We start from the raw sequence: 17,442 nt of genomic DNA on the forward strand, positions 1-17,442 counted from the left end.
AGACAATAACATTTCAAATCCTGCACAACAAGTCGCTTCCTGCAGGGAGTTTTTGAACAATCCGAGGCTTAAAACATATTTTCTAATCATTTCTGAATAAAGGAAGTTAGCTGGACCTGCCTGGACTTTAAAAATCTAAACCTAAAGCAACAATACGATAAAAAAAATCATCGCAGAAAGCTCATTTAAACATCTAACAAAACCCAACTATTGATAAAGCCTTAACTATATCAATCATCAGAGTTTTCCAGGAGTTAACCAACTTTAGTGCATCAAAAGGAAACCACCTTTGGCTCATCTGCACACTCCGATATTTCAGGTTCATGCTAAATTTCCTTTTTAAACTCAGTGGCCAGAAGAAGAATAATTAACTTTTCCAATTTGCATTGAAGGACCTCATGAGAACATCAAACACTAAACATTCCTGCATTCTGGTGATTTTTATGCAGCATGTTGTGCTTTTTTTTGCTTTAGTTTATAGTGAAAAAGTTTCTATCTCTTTAAAGGAAAAGAGTAATTTTATCCAAAGTTAAGAAAGACTAAACAGCCGTTTGATTTGATTTAGGTTTTTTTCAGTTTTATGAAAAACTAACTTTTTGATCCTCAGTGGCCGGAAGAAGAATTTAATTTCTCAAACGTGCATTCAAAGATCTAATGAGAGCTTTGAATTCTTGCTTTGTTTTTGATTTTTATGTTCTATTCTGTGATTTTTCTGTCCCAATTTGTAGTGAAAATGTCTTTGGATTGAAATGTATTTGGAATGATGTATATATTTATCTTTTCAAACATAGAATTTCTGTTAGAATCAACAGATTTAAAGTTTGCTTCAGGTAACTCAGAGGTTTTTCTGTGTATTCAGACAGAAAGGACTGACTAGTAGGAATAAATTTACACTAAAACTGTGTTTACTCTGAACCACTTTTAGCTCCAAACTCCAACCAGATCTTCAGTTTAATGGAAACATGCAGGACAAAAAGCATGCCTCCCTCTTTAAAGTGACTGACGGTGATACAAAGAACAGCCCAAATAAAAAATAACGACGGGATTTAAAAAAGCAACGAGAACAGAAAACAGAAGGAGTAACCATGGCAACTGTCTCCAACAGGAGGTGATCCGGAACCTAGTGAAGAGATACGTGGCGGCCATGATCCGCAGTGCCAAGACGGACGAGGGGCTGACGGAGGAGAACTTTAAGGTGAGTGACCGGGGATGGGATGCCGTTGTCATGGTAACTTGGAGCCCAAAGACGAGAGGCGACGCTCCTCAAACGCTGCTCCTGCTGTTTGTGTGTGTATCCGGGTCAATCTAGAACTGAGTCCAAGGGATATATCTGCATACATTTTTATTAAAAGTAAAAAAACTAATGTTTTTATGTTCATTGTGATCGTGTTTTTAAAAATTCCATCATTATTTATCATGGAAACAATCACTTATTATTAAAAAATGACTGGATATCACTAAAATGTCAACTATGATACAAAAAGTCCTGCAATTATATATTGACCTGTCCAGAATTACACGAAAATGATCCATAATTACATAAAATTAGTCCAGAATTACTTGAAATTTGTCCTAAATGAATCGAAAATGATGCCAAAGACACAAAAACGATTCAAAATGACGAGAAAAGATTCAAGCTGACATAAAACTTGTTGAAAACGATGCAAAAATTGTCCAAAATGACTCAAAAATTGTTCAAAATGACTTGAAAATGATCCTTAATTACAGAAAATGAGTCCAGAATGACATGAAATATGCCCTAAATGACTCGAAACTTGTCCAATATGACTTCAAAATTGTCCTAAATGACTCAAAAATGATCCAAAATGATGAGAAAAGATCCAAGCTGACATAAAACTTGTTGAAAATGATAATAAATTTGTCCACAATGACTCAAAACTTGTCCAAAAGTAAAGTATAAACCTGCTCTGGGTTTTACTTCAGAGCAGCATCAGGTGCACCGTCGCTGTTCACTCCGGTCCAGTTAATGTTCAAAGAGTGTAAGTAACGTGAGCTGAAGGAATCACTCAGCAGTGGAATCACGTGTCCGATGTTCAGATCCACACGGAGAACCAAACCATCCCAGTTCTGGTTTCTGTCTGCAGCTCTGTGTGTTTCAGCAGCGTGTGCAGACATTTATGTAAATGTTCTGTAAAAGCTGCCGGCAAAACCGAGCTGCACGTGATCCGAATGCAAATAAAATGTCCCCAGATGGCTCCTAAAAAACAGGCTGATGTACTGCAAGTCTGGCTCAAGTTCATCCTGTCATTCCCACAAAACAATCACTCATTTATCAGTCTGCTTTTTCTGAAGAGAAATCCACAAAGCTTTCCTTTAGCTAACATGCTAAAGGAAAGCTTCTTAATCATGCAGTAGAACATCTCTGGGTAGTTTAAAATCTATTAAAACATCCCTGATGTCAGGTGTACTGTAAAAACATGAAAGATTAAAACAAAGCACAAGTGTTTGCTTTTTAGAAATGTCACATATTGGATTTGAGTCCATTTTGAGGATCCAACATCAGAGTTTGTCTTTAATCAGACTCCAAATGTTCAGAAAAAGACATATTAAGTCATTTGAGAAATTAGTTAAAGACTAAAAGACAGTTTGCAGATGAAATGACACCACAGAAGCAGAGATATCGTCTGTTTTTACTCCTTTAACGCTCACTGATAGTTTGCTTCAGGGCTTCAGGTGTGTTTTGCTCGTCGTAGTTAATGTGGTCAAACAGAGATGAGGTATTTCTCATTTTCAAACTTGTAGTCTTCTCAGCCAGATGAATAAAGAAGTGGAGTTTGTCTTTTTGGGACTTATGATCCAGATTCACACCAACAGGGACGTTTGGGTCGCGCTTTCTACACCATCAGCTCAGGTTTTGGGACCCAAAACTGAGTTCTGTTAAATATTTTTGGCTGAATTTTTCTGTTTTCACCACTAAAAAGACTCCGAAAGATATTTAACCGTCAGCATTATGTCAGAATGAACCAAATATTAGATGGTGGATGGACCTCTGTAGGAAACAGAACAGTGACAGTTTATGATGTTAGAAAATGTGGTGGATTTATGTTGATGAAGATGGACGAGGAAATGGAGAAAACAGAAATCCTTTTCCTTATATACATGTATTAATCATTCTAAAACAGATTATAAATTACCATACATGTGCAAAAATACATCCCAGACAACTCTTCAGAACAGATTTTTTGACAAATATTAATTCTTATTAAAAAATAAAGAAGAATTTAACCATTTAAAATGGTTTAATATGAGCTGCCACTAAAGTGACTTGAGTGAAATAATCCTGTATTTCTCTCTTCTCACTCCTGCATTACTCCATCATTCATCCTTTTCCTCTTATTTCTTTCAACCTCAACCTCCTCCTCACCCTCCTCATCCTCTTCTTACCCTCCTCACCCTCTCCTCACCCTCCTCGTCCTCTTCTTACCCTCCTCACCCTCTCCTCACCCTCCTCGTCCTCTTCTCACCCTCCTCACCCTCTCCTTACCCTCCTCACCCTCTTCTCCGCTCGCTCTGGTTCTTCCTTCTCGTTTTCCCCTGAATGTCACACATCTGCTCCAGAGTTTGTTTAAACTGAATAAAACCAGATTATTCAATATAAAAACAACCAAACCTGGACCCGATTCCTTCTGCATCCAGATGTTTTGTTGTTTGTCACTCGCAAAATCTAAAATTCAAGCTTCTATTGACTGAAAGACCCCTGATAATTCCTGCAGATTACACATCATCACTGTTGTTCACAGTCTGAGGATGGAAACCAGAACTGAACACCATCACAGGAGAATCTGAAGACTCTCAGACCAGCTCTGATGTCAAATGTACATAGGGTTAGGGTTAGTGGAGTGAAGCATGTCTAGAAGAAGATCCTGGTATCGGATGAGCTTCATGGAATGACCCAGTATGGAACTGAACTGGAAGCAGTTTGGGGTGCAAATTTAAACAGTCCTGTTAATCAGTGGTCTCCAGATTAAATGGTAAATGGTCTGTATTTATATAGTGCTTTACTATACCTGCAAGGTATCCAAAGCGCTTTACATGATATGTCATATTCACCCATTCACACACACATTCACGGCAGAAGCTGCCATGCAAGGCGCTAACCATGACCCATCAGGAGCAATTAGGGGTTCGGTGTCTTGATCAGGGACACCTCGACATGAGCACGACGGGCCGAGGATCGAACCGGCAACCTTCCTGTTGCAAGACGGCCACTCTACCCACTGAGCCATGCCGCCCCTAGATTATCAACCAACCATCGCTTAATCGATAGCAGGAATAAAATACAGCTGACGATATTCCAAATGTTGTTTGTTTTAATCCATCAACATGTCATCGTCATGACAACTAATTTGAATACACCAACGCTGTCCTTAAGCTCTAGTCTGAAACCATTAACCACCACAGAAGTTTTTGTCATGGTGCCCTGTTGGTAGATAAACCTGCATAATACTCTCTCAGAAATAAATAAATTTGTCCAGGGCGAGTGGTCTTAAATGTTAATGTTAAATGTCTGTCAAGTGTTATTGTGTCTGTGGGTGGCGGAGTTCCCAAACATGTAAAACTAATTTTGAGTCTCTGATCTGATAATAAAGTTTATATCTCTATCTATCTCTAAATAACTGATAAATCTGGACCACCTTTAGTCCTCTAAGGGTCTGTAGATCTGAAAATATTCATAGTTTGAAGGTAAAACTTTGCTTCATTAAATAAAGTTACTGTAGATAAAGACTCATCTGGTTCTGTGGAGGTCAGAGGAGAAGATCTGACAGAGTTTTAATCCAGTGACCCAACATCAATCTGATTACTTTTCTTTGTTTTTCTCCAGGAGCTGAAGCAGGACATCTCCAGTTTCCGATATGAGGTCCTGGATCTCCTCGGCAACCGGCGTCCTCCCCGACGACACTACTCCTCCTCCAGCGAGACGGCTAAAGACGACGGCGCCGCGGCCTCCGAGGACGACAGCGAATCGGGCGACGGCAGCGGAGGCGGAGTCGGCATCCCGAAATCGAAGAGCGTGACGTTCATGACCCCGACGGAGGACGACACGGGGCCGACACCGACGCTCGGTGTGTCGGCGCTGGTTCGCTCCATCTCTGGGATGACCCGGATAGAACGAGGCGGCGACAGCGAGGAGGGCGAGCTGGAGGAGGGCATCGGATGGGGGGAGGAGGAGGAGGACGAGGAGGGGAAACCAAAGAGCAACGGGCTGAAGACGACCATCATCTCTCCATCCACCACCGCCGTCCTCCCCTCGCCGTCCTCGTCCTTCTCCTCCTCACTGTCCTCCTCGCTGGCTCGCACCCGGAGCCGCCTGCAGCGCCTCTCGGCTCCGGGGGCAAAGACGGACTCCTTCAAACGCCTATCCTACCTGTTCTCCCGCTCCAAACGCAAAGCCCCGCCCATGCCGCTGCAGTCCCCGCCCTCCTACACCATCTCCGACGGGTTGCTCCGCCCCCTGGGCAGCCACTCCGACTTCGGACTCAGCGACGTGACTAGGAGCGACACTCACCTGAACGAGGTGGGCCGCTCCGTCGACATTACCAACCCGGCGTTCTCCAGGACGAACGGGCGGGAATCACTGCTGGCGCTGCCACCGCCGTGCCCCTGCCAATCCCTGCACTGTGCTTCCAACATGTCCGAGTCCAGCTCGCGCCTCCTGGACTCCAGCGAGGACGTTTTCCAGGGCGGAGGCGTGGGCGGAGCAGGCGAGGGCAGCGTGGACGGAGGAGGAAGCGGCGGGGTAATGATGATGGGTGGGTGGGTGGGACCCTGTGATGATGTCATAGAGGACAGCTGTGAGGTCATAGAGGACTCTGTCACCACGCAGCTATAGGAGACAGCCCACAGACAAGCTGCTTTTCTTTCTTTGTTTTCCAAATGGCTGAATTCACACAAGGATGAAGAGAGGCGGGGAGAGAGGAGCGGGATTCTGGCGGGATCCGTTCTCGGACTCGGCTGGTCGGATTCAACATCCTGGAATTCTGGTACGCCACATTCTGAGAACGGAGCAGGTTCTGAGGGTCGGTTGTTGCGGACAGAGGGGATCCTGAAATGGCAGACGTTCATGGAGACAGTTTGGGAATTACAATCCATAGCCACCACTGTCCATTCCTGTCAGTTCAAAACCAGCAGCGGGTACAGGTTAGCTACCAAGCTAACATGCTATATCTCACCACTGCATGACTTACTTTGGGCTATCAATACAATTTCCAATCTAACTAAACGGGGAGAGAATCATAACCACAACAGGATATCAAATCGCCACTTACCCTAGCTAACCTGCTGCCATCTTGGTACCATCGCTAAGCAGGTATTTTGGGCTAACACCACCAGACCCCTTACTGATGACCTTTGAAAGGTCAGCAGGATATAAAAAACACTACTCATACAGATTCAGTAGTCAAATCCAAATACAAAAACGCCTAAAAAATTTGGTGACTTTGCCCCAAAATAAGAGCTAAAAGGCGTTGTCCTTCTACTATACCCCTCACTGTCCTTTCCTGTCAGTTCAGTACCAATGCCAGATACTAATTAGCTACCTAGCTAACATGCTAATGAGTCCTTATAGGCAGCCATCTTTGTGGGTATTTTGGAGCCACAAGACAGACTCCTGTAGGAGGTAATGGCTAGAGAGCTTTAATTGTAATAGATGTACTTACGAAAGAGCTCAGGAGCTAACCTGCTGGTGTAAAAACTAGCTAGCTATCTAACTTTAAATCCCATGTGAAAGGGATTAACAGTCCAGGGGAGATGTGGGAGAATAAATAATCCTTTCGGGTCCTGGTCATTTATTTACGCCTCAGACAAGATTTCATCCAGAAACAGCAAATAAACACATCCAACGTCCATAAAGCTGCTTAGAAATGATGGGAAAAGTTACATAATCGGAGAATGAGGATTTTTTTTTTGTTGGTTTTTTTTACATCTTATTCTGATTTGGTGAAATGCAGGAAAAGGAAAGAAGATCTTATCAGGTGGAAAAAAACAAAATTCATCTTCAGCTCTGCAAAGGATTTAAATTCCAGATGAAGGTTTCTGGAAAACATTTATTTTGGGTGAAAAGTTACGTTTATTAAAACTCACTGAGTCGAAGCAGGAATATTTAAATCCCCTCTAATAAATATCATATAAATGGGTCTTTGGGGAGCCTTTCTGAGCCATTTAACGTCAAACTCTTGCCTCTTTTCACCAAAATCTTTCAAGAAAGATTGGAAATTACATGATCTTTTTCCTACAGTATAAATGAGAGATTTAACAGTTCATACCACAATAAAGGTCAGTTTCTTTTTATAAGCGCGTGTTCATCTTATTCCTGTTCAACTTTCTTCATAAACGTCTGCTGTTTCCATGCAGGAGGGCGTTCTAAAAAAGGACAAACAAATTTTTCTTCTGTTCTCTGGGAGATTCAAACACATCGCATGATTATTCTGGAATCACTTGGAGCCAAAGCGACTTTTCCCAGAAAGGAAACACCGTCCCCCGTTTGGCTTCAACGCACGTCTTTCCCTTTAAGTAAACTTTAACGGAATAAAAATGGAATTAAATCCTTCATTCAGACCCCTGGGATGTGAGTGGAACTACCCTTTTTACCTTCAGCTGAGCGTAAATGAACTTTCACTGGTGAATGGAATAACAATAAGATGAAGGATTTAACTGCTCTGCTCCCTCTCTCTGCAGCAACAAGGGCCAAGGAACTTTATTTTATCCTACTCACAGTTATACTAGTAATAATAATAACAATAATAAGAGACTTGGAATAATAATAATAATAACGAGGACTATTCTGGTTTCTGAAGACTGTGTTTGCTTCTATTTGAGTCGCCTGCGGTATTCTGGCTTCTCGTTCAGCTCTTCCTTAATAAGTACACTTTAACCTGGAGAATAACATTTATAATGGTGTTTAATGTGAGGAGGATGGATGGATGATGGATGGATGAATGATTTAATAGATGATGGATGGATGAATGGATGATGGATGGATGGATGATGGATGAATGAATGAATTAATTAATGATGGATGAATGAATGTATGATGGATGGATGGATGATAGATGGATAGATGATGGATAATAGATGGAGGGATGGATGGATGATAGATGGATGATAAATGGATGAATGATGGATGGATGATGGATGGATGGATGATAGATGATGGATGATGGATGGATGGATCATGGATGGATGACGGATGGATTCAATTCAATTCAATTTTATTTATATAGCGTCAGTTACAGTCAAATTGTCTCAAGACGCTTTACAGAACCCAAATGCCTGACCCCCAGAGCAAGCCCAAAGGAGACAGTGGCAGGAAAACACCCTTTTAACAGGGAAGAAACCTCGAGCAGAACTCGGCTCAGATGGATGGATGGATGATTTAATGGATGATGGTTGGATGGATGGAGGGATGGATGGATAATGGATGGATGGATGGAGGGATGGATGGATGGATGATGGATGGAAGGATGGACAATGGATGGATGATGGATAATAGATGAAGGGATGGATGGATGATGGATGGATGGAGGATGGATGATAGATGAATGGATGATGGATGGATGGATGGATGGATGATTTAATGGATGATGGATGATGAATGGATGATGGATGGATGGATGGATGATGATGGATGGATGGATGATGAATAGATGATTTAATAGATGATGAATGGATGATTTGATGGATGATGGATGGATAATGGATGTATGGAAGGATGGATGGATGATGATTGGATGAAGGTGACCACGTGGAGGTCAGATGGATGAAGCTCTTTCTTTCTTTCTTTCTTTCTTTCTTTCTTTCTTTGTAATCTGTTTTAAGGGAACTTTCTCCAGAGTTTCATTCTGATTTGATTCTTCGTCTCAGAGACTTCTAGCAGGTTGGCAGGAGCAGAGGCTGATGAATTGTCCTCTGGTGAATCTATCAGCGGTGACAGTAGAGATTTATGCATGCGTGATGAAACCCACCGTTACGTGCAGACCCCTCCGTGTGATGAGAGGCTCCTGGATGAACTCATCTGGTCTTTTTGTCTCTTTTTCATCTCGTGTCCGGTCTCGTCCTCGTCTCGTTCAGCAGCAGATCCACCTCCAGCCGTCTTGGCGACAGAAAGCTCCTCCATGAATCAGCGTCCTGAAATGTCACGGCGTTACCATGGAAACCCCGTCAGTCGATCAGCATCCTGCAACCAGAGCGTCCAGAACGCTGCTGGGCGTCACGGCAACGCTAGACGACGACAACACGTCAGCCTCATGTCATTCCACCTCCAGCCAGCAAGAGTAGAACCAGATTCACAGATCTAGATCTAGATCTGGTAGAAAAGAAGTGATGCTAAAAGTTCTGGTGAAGGAGCTTAAAAATGACAGATTTAGTTAGAAAAGGTTCCATCCACGGGAGAGAAGTTAGAAATCATCTTCCCACTGAGATCCCATCCCCATCTTCATCATCATCATCACCATCTTCATCATCACCACCATCATAATCATCATCCTCATGATTTGACCTCCTGCAGGCAGCATCTTGTCTCTTCTACATTTATTTTACAGCACTAACTCTGTCCCGTATACCGTCTTTATGCTGATTTTTGAAATAGAGCAGGTCCTCGGTTTATGGCGTCTTCTACCTATCTTCTTTCCACTTCTTAAAGCTGCTCCGTTCAGTATTTCTACTTTAGCAAAGACAGAAACAGTTAAAGTGTAATCTTGTGCTTCCAGATTGTTGTGTTTTGTCTCTTAATCCAGTTTGGATGCTTCTGCATTTGAAAATATGGATTAACATTTAAATGAAGCTGTTAACGAATCGATGGTTAGATCAGTTTTTTGTCACAGGTTGACAGAGGTTTAATCGTTTCTAAAAACTGAAAACGATGCTGTGTTCAATCAAAGAAGGAATTAAAGCAGCAGGTTTGAGATTAAACCAGAAATGTTGAGGATTGTGTCAAAAAGAAAAGGCAGAGTGGATCTTAAATCCAAAAATGTAAAGTTTAAGAGTGGAAGTTGCATTTCTTTGGCTATTTGTTTTGCACAAAGCTGACTGCAGTTCAGCTGAAAAACTGTATTTTCTTTACGTTTTCATGAATGAGTTCAGAATTTTTAGTTTTTATAGAATCTGTTTGGAACCAACGGTTCATTTTATAGCAGATTATAAAACAAGACATGGAGAATAAAGTGAGGAACCGCTAAAGCCTTCATGATCACCGGGAGGACTGAAAATCTGCAGATATTCTGAGAAAATATCACAGTTTTAAGGAAAAAACGTTTTCAGAACCATGAAAGTCAGAAGCTGCATAAAAAAACACATTATGAGGCAAAGACGACAAGAAACTTTTTCTGTTTAGTGAAATTACAGATCAGACAAATGACCTGTTGAAAACAACTATAAATAATGTCAATAATCTGGATTTTTTTAGAACAGAAATTTAGTATTTTACTAAACATGATTTGTTTAATTTGTTTAATTTTTTGACAACTAACCCTACAGCAAGTTGCAGATGAGTAGTTCGAGGACTGTTGGAAAGATGAAAATCCAAAGAATTTTTTAGTCTTTACACTTTCTGGCTCTGATAGATTGTGTCATTTTGGCATTTAAAAAAAAATAACATAACATGCCTTTAAAACCCGCCGACAGTAACCTACTTCTGTTGAACTTTTTGACGTGGAAGGATCAAATTTCAGTTTAAATCTGCCAACATCCAGTTAAACCCTGATTACTCTACAGATATTCACCTTTTAGCTCCATTAAAGGATCACAAAACTTATCCAGAACGTTGTATTTGTCCTCAAATATTCACTTTAAATGACACACGAGGACACGTGGCTGCAGACGAAGCAGTGTTACCCAGGTAACCGCCCTGTGTGTGTCATCGCCTGGTAACCACGGCCACCAGGTCAGGTGATCAATCATATTCTGGTCTGACTCCTAGGAGATGTTCCTCAAACGTTTCACCTCAGAGTGAAACCGAGGGCGACGTTGTCTTTACAGCAAGAGACAAGTTTTATTTTGAAAAAAACACACACACACACACACACACACACACACACACACACACACACACACACACACACACACACACACACACACACACACACACACACAAGATGGATAATTAATCACTGATGGATCAATAACAGTAAAGTCTCTCTGATCTCCATGCAGTTATTGATCCATCCATAATGAACATGATTGATGATTATCGATCAGATTTGAAGACTCTTTTTCTCTGGAGTCATTCTACAGAAGTTTTATCATGTTAAACACATTTTGGGTAGTTTTGGACAAATTTGAACCAAAGTTTAGTCGGCTTGGACGGGTTTTGGGTCATTTTGGAGAAATCTTGTTGAGGGGAAGCATTTTGTTGAAGACCTCTCTTGAATCATTTCAGAGAACTTTTTGATAGTTTTGGACACATTTTGTCATTCTGAACATATTTGGAGTCACTTTGACCATTTTTGGAGCCAGTTTTTGTCATGTTAGACACATTTTGAGTAATTTTGAAGAAATGTGGACCAAAGTTTAGTCCGCTTGAGCAGATTTTGAATCATTCTGGACAAATCTTGGGTTTAGTCTTTTTAGACAGTGCATTCTGGGTAAACTTTAAGGCTCATATCAGCATGTGTGATAGGACACGATTCACTCTGGAGTAAAACTATTTTCTAATGTAGTCCCTTGACGTTGTTTCATATTTTTGAGCCTTTATAACTTCAGAACATGGGAAAATTTCAGGGTGTAAAAAGTTATTTGAGCAACAAATACATAGGAATCTACCACAGAGTGAATCGTGTCTATCAGATGATCCTGGTATCTGCTGTGTGTAAAAATGCTCCTTTCATTGTCAGAACTCTGACCTAATTCATATAAATGATCCTCAGAAGGAAAGTCAGAAGGTAGAAAGTTGTGGTGTCACCCATAAGTTTGTCGTCAGACAGAGAGAGTCTTCTGCCAGCAGCAACTCATTTAAAGCTACAGACACTTAACCCATTTAGATAAAATAGATTGTTTTTATTGGTTTCAATTAGATTTGTACGTTTATTTTGAACATTTCAACATAAAAAGAAAACAATAAAAAAAACGAATAAGTTGCTCAAAAAGGAGCAGGAAGAAGTGGAAGCTCATCTAATCCCAAAATGATCCTGCTTCTTCAAAATACGACCATTTATCACCAGTAGTAATAATAATAATATAAATACACCAATATGTCCATCTACATCTATACAAAAAGGACAAAGCCTTTTAAAATCAGAAGTTGTGGATAAATGTATTATCGTTGGAGCTAAAAGGAAACTGATTCTGGAGGTTCTCTGAGTTCTGTGTTTGAGTCTCAGATCTTCTAAGAGCATGGAGTCACTTCATGGTTTTTCTTCCTTCATTACTGCTGACTAGAATCTCCACATGATCTGTTCTTCATCCATGGTTTAGTGGTCTTCATGTTTAGTTTTCCCTTTAGTGACGCCATTTTTACCGTCTTTCATTAGCACTAACAGAATTATTATGGCGTTATTTTCAGCTTGCTCTCTGTTCGAATCCATTTCTCAGAAACCAGACTCTCAAACAACCTTTAACATCATCCAGCTTTATGTTGCTGGAGTCTGAAGACGGCCAGGACCAGGAACCATAGATGGAACTAATTAATGGTTTCTGATTTTAAAAAAAGTGAAATTTCAGACCTCCATCAGCTGGTTTCACTTCTTTACTACAGTCGTAAAAAGGCCGTGATCGTTTCCGTTCCTCTCATCACACGGTGGAAACTCCTCCAGACAGAACATTTAGGGTAGAAAGCCTCATTCAGGTTCCCCTCTCAGCTTCTAAAGGGATTTTTGAGCTTTAAAATGAGACCCTGTCCTTGTTTTTCTGAGTTTTTATGGATTTCCACATGGATGAATGTATGACTGTGTTATTTTTCTAGATCGGACGGCTAGCGCACGTTGTTGACTCTTTAATAAAGGCATCCTTAGAAAAGTTCTTCTATCGTCAGTGTTGGATTCCTTTGCTTTTCTGGATACGTTCATCAAACTAACCTGGATAAAACACGTCTTTGGGCTGAGAAATGACAGATTTTCAACATTTATAATCGTCGTCTGTTCAACCTTCAAGACATGAAGACATGTCCCATGACTGGGACAGGTTCTGATGTTTCCTGTTGGTGGAAAATCAGCAGAAGTTGGAGATTCTACAGATATTTCTCATTTTGTGTCTCATTTTTGTCATTTTGTTTCATTTTTGTTGTCTTATATCTTATTTTTGTCATTTTGTGTCTCGTTTTTGTCATTTTGTGTCTCATTTTTTGTCTTTCTTTGTATCTCATTTGTTGTTTTCTGTCTCGTTTTTGTCATATTGTGTCTCATTTTTGCAGTCCTATGTATCATTTTTGTCATTTTGAGATGCTTCCTGTTTGTGTAAAACCAGCAGAAGTTGGATATTCTTCCTCTTGTCAGTCTCCTCGCTGCTCTTTTCAGATTTTATTCATGATAATAAAATCAGCTCCATGAAAACATAGTTTGGACGTTAAAACCTCATTAAGCAGAACACAGTAGCAGCAGAGAGACAAGTGTAAAAACATGTCTTAACTCCTCCAGCTTGTCAGAATGTGTTTGTTTCTGTGTTTGAAAAGCAAATTTAGACCGATTCAGCAGAGACTGATGAAGCTTTTCAGCTGTTATTTCTATAATTGTAGCATCAGTTGCAGTTGCTGTGTCCCCTGGACAGCCCGAGTCAGCTGAGATAAGCTCCAGCGACCCTAGTGAGGATAAAGCGGTGTATAGAGAATGGATGGATGGATGGACAACTCATGGAGAAATCAGCCATGTTTGTAGTTATTTGAGGGGATAAATTTAAGCATTTTAAAGCATCAACATTTGTCCAGGTTGTCCAAAATTTTTGGATTTTAACGTGAAAATTTTTCTAAATGATCTTTAAAACTGAGTAAAAGCTGCTAGCTTTGAAAAACACGTGTAAATATTCGTTCCTGAAAAAACTGACCTGAGAAGCAGATTTAGTGAAGATTTATCAGAGGCTGATGAAGCGTTTGGGTTTAAACTGTCATGGAACGTAAATATAAACTATGTGAGGTGACAGACTGAGAGAACAGAAGCTTCACAGCCTCAGAGGTTGTCTTCTGACCACAGCAGCTTCCTCCATCATCCACAACCTGAACTCCCACATCTCTGATGAGGACCAGACACCTGCTGGTTCCTCTGAAGACACTGAGCTCAGATGTGTGCTCTCTGAAGCTCAGCACTGCAGCTCGGTTATTTTTAGACTCTCTGAGGTTTAATTGACATCCAGTCGGTGTTTCTGGTTCCTGACTGACGGATTCTTCTGACAGAACAAGATGGGGAGATGTTCTTCCTGTTCCTGAAGCCACATTTAGGCCAAGCCCTTCCTCTGCTGGGAAACTGGTTTCAGACTTTGCATATTCATGATCCTGAAATCCTCGTCATGCTGGGGCCGTTAGCTCCAGTTAATGGAAATCAAAACGCTTCAACAACAGGGCTGGCCTCAGTTAACACCACATGCATATTTAAGCCCCATTTTACAAGATTCTTATTCAAAGCCAATCATCTGTACAAATTAAAGTCACCGGTTAGGTCATTCAGTGGAAAATGAGCTGCATTTTAAAGTCTCATAGCTTCATATATACAGAAATATACAGAAAAACACTCAGAGTTCAGTCCTCCTCCAAGGCTGCTCAGTCATGTCATTTCCGACGGATGAAATCTTTATTAAAACATGACCTTCCTCTGATCACAGGCGTGTGTTCTGCATGTGTACGTTATGTACGGATACCGGATCACGTGACCTAAATATGTAGTGGGCGGCTCAGAAACACCCCCACAGTTTAATCAGCTGTTCTTTGGATCATTTCTGATGGATAAGTCCTGATAAGTCCTCAGAGGTGGATTTGTAGTAGGATCACAATCAGCTGATGTAGTGTTCTCTGGTTGTCATGGTTACAGTGACGCCGTGCTGCTATCTGGCAACGACACAGAAATCTTTAACAAATCCGTGGATCCAGACTATAAGCTGCATCACTGCCAGAATCTGATCACTTGGTGGAAAAATAATCAAACTTCCACTGAAGAGACAAGACAAACTTCAGATCTGCTTCAGTCAAACAGAATTTTCCTCAGAATAACAGATAAATAGCACATATTTCTCTGCACATCAATTACAGATGCAGAGAGCGTCTTCTTCCTGAAGGAGGCGGAGCCAGCAGCAGCTCATTTAGAGCTCCAGACACTAAAACAACCTGTTTAGAACAAAACAAGTCATAAAGAAATCAAATTTTCCTCATTGTAAAAGATAAATACCATATTTATGTTCAGTTTTCTATCATTTCAGCTTTGACTGGTTCTATCTTCTTCTTCTGCAGTGTTTTCATCACACCTGAGGTTAGAATCAGCGCCACCTGCTGATGATCTAAATGCACCCGTTTCCTAGTTTTCTGAATATTTGGTTAAAACCCGAGCTTCGTTTGTCAATAAACCATGTGATAAATGTATGACTGTCAGTTGTTCAGTTGAAACACTCGGCTGTAGGAGAACGGAGACCAAAGTTTCAATGCAAACATTTTTATTGGGACAAAACGCGGCTGTTTGTGTGTCCTTCCACAGATCAGGTCGATGTGGCTCTCTGGGTTTAGAGTTTAGCAGTTTAAAGCGATGAAAGCTGCCTCTTCTGCTGCTCTTTTTGTGCCGTGGAGCCGGAGAGCTTTTCAACCAGCTGCTATGTAATCTGAATTATTATTGTATTGAAGGAAGAGCTGAAAGCACAGAGCCAGAGAGCACCAGAGAGATGAGAATTTTTAACAAAGCCCTGTGTGCTGCCCGCTGTGTGGGCTGCAGAGCTGAATAAAACCAGCTTTCATCTCCTTTCTTTCCTTTCTCCTTCCACCAACTCAGTGTCAAGCTCAGCTATGAGACACAGCGATGAGAGCTGATGTCCTGTTGGCAGCCGGAGGACCGCTGTAGCTCCAAGCACACACACTATGTTGTTATTATTACACACATTTAAACACACAGAGACACATGTAAATACACACAGAAACACACATTTAAACACATGGAAACACTTAGAAACACACAAACAAACACATGGAAATGCACAAAGAAACACACACATAGGACAAAAGCAAGACACAAAATGACAAATGAGATACAAAGCAACAAAAATATTACAAAAACGAGACACAAGCACCAGGATACGCATTGCTCTCTAAACGTCCCTCTACCCAGAGACGTTTTCCAGGCCAGATGAGATATGTAGCCCTCCACAGAGGTCTGGATCTACTCCAGGATCTCCTCAGAATGAAGTTACCCCGGAGGAAACCTCATCAGATGCTGAAACCTTTCATCTGGATCCTCCACAAACACTTCACCTGTTGTAAGGATGGCAGATCAACCTGATGTGTGTTCTCCTGAGATGATGAACCCCCCATTGATCCTGAAGGCAGCAGCTCTGCATCCACTGGACTATAAATGAGAAGCACATCGTAGGAACTAGCTAAGGTTTCAGAGCTGCTGTCTGGGGTTAGGGTTTCTGTCTCCATTGGGCTCCTTATCTGACCTGGGGTTCAACACAGGTGATGATGATGCTTTGATGCCAGGAGGGTTAGGACCACATGCTAGGACCACATCACCTCATCCTTTCAGACAGGAAGCTCCAGTTTCTACAAACCCTTTGGTGAACAGTCGAAGGTTATCATGGGTGAACCATCATCCTGCATCAGACGACATTTAGGTAAAAGGGTTTAACTCAGTGTCCTTAGTCTGATTATTCTGGTTGCTACCCAGAACTCCTGACCACAGAAGAGGGTTGGATCCACTACGAGATGGAGAGCTTTGCTGCATCAACCATCCGTCCATCTCATCCTCCGTTCAGCCTGGTCTGGGATGAAGCAAGAGGAAACTCTGATAGATAGATAGCTGTTATATAACCACTGATTCCTGTCAGCCCTGTATGTTTGGGTACAGCGCCCTCTGCTGGATGGAGCTGAAAGTTGCAACTCAACTTAGACTGAGTTTGTCAAAATTATTACTAAGACATACATACATCTGACATATTTCAGACAGATGTGTATATTATGGATGTTTTATATTTTCGGCACTTAACAGAATCTTTGCAAAAACCAACATTTGGGATTAATGAAGGATTATCTTATCTTTTTTTTCATCATACATACTATATATAAACTAATTGCATCAAGGACATTGTGAAAATAAATTATAAATATTTATGGATGTGAATACAAAACAAAAACAATTCACGCAATGATTATATGTCCTAAAAAATAACAATGTTTTCTTGATTACTCCTTTATTTTTGGCATATTTTTTTTATTATTATTTCTTAATCATAATTATGTATTTAATGCATCCATGACTGTATAACTGATGGTTTTATTCTGCCCTAATGAGCTGTTTCAGTATCTGTAGC

General features: G+C 41.0%; 1 protein-coding gene across 1 annotated transcript in view; it reads left to right on the top strand.

Annotated features, from left to right (window-relative positions):
• trpc5a (transient receptor potential cation channel, subfamily C, member 5a) overlaps positions 1-12,969 on the top strand; it is a 153,582-nt gene extending 140,613 nt beyond the window's left edge. Inside the window, exons 17-18 of the mRNA XM_051944118.1 lie at positions 1,106-1,195; positions 4,844-12,969. Of these exons, the coding sequence (XP_051800078.1) occupies positions 1,106-1,195; positions 4,844-5,851 (1,098 nt within the window). The 3' untranslated portion in view covers positions 5,852-12,969. The remainder of the gene's footprint in view (positions 1-1,105; positions 1,196-4,843) is intronic.
• The last annotated feature ends 4,473 nt before the right edge of the window (positions 12,970-17,442 follow it).

The sequence above is a fragment of the Acanthochromis polyacanthus genome, chromosome 23 (assembly GCF_021347895.1).
Source record: "Acanthochromis polyacanthus isolate Apoly-LR-REF ecotype Palm Island chromosome 23, KAUST_Apoly_ChrSc, whole genome shotgun sequence".
Lineage (NCBI taxonomy): Eukaryota > Metazoa > Chordata > Actinopteri > Pomacentridae > Acanthochromis > Acanthochromis polyacanthus.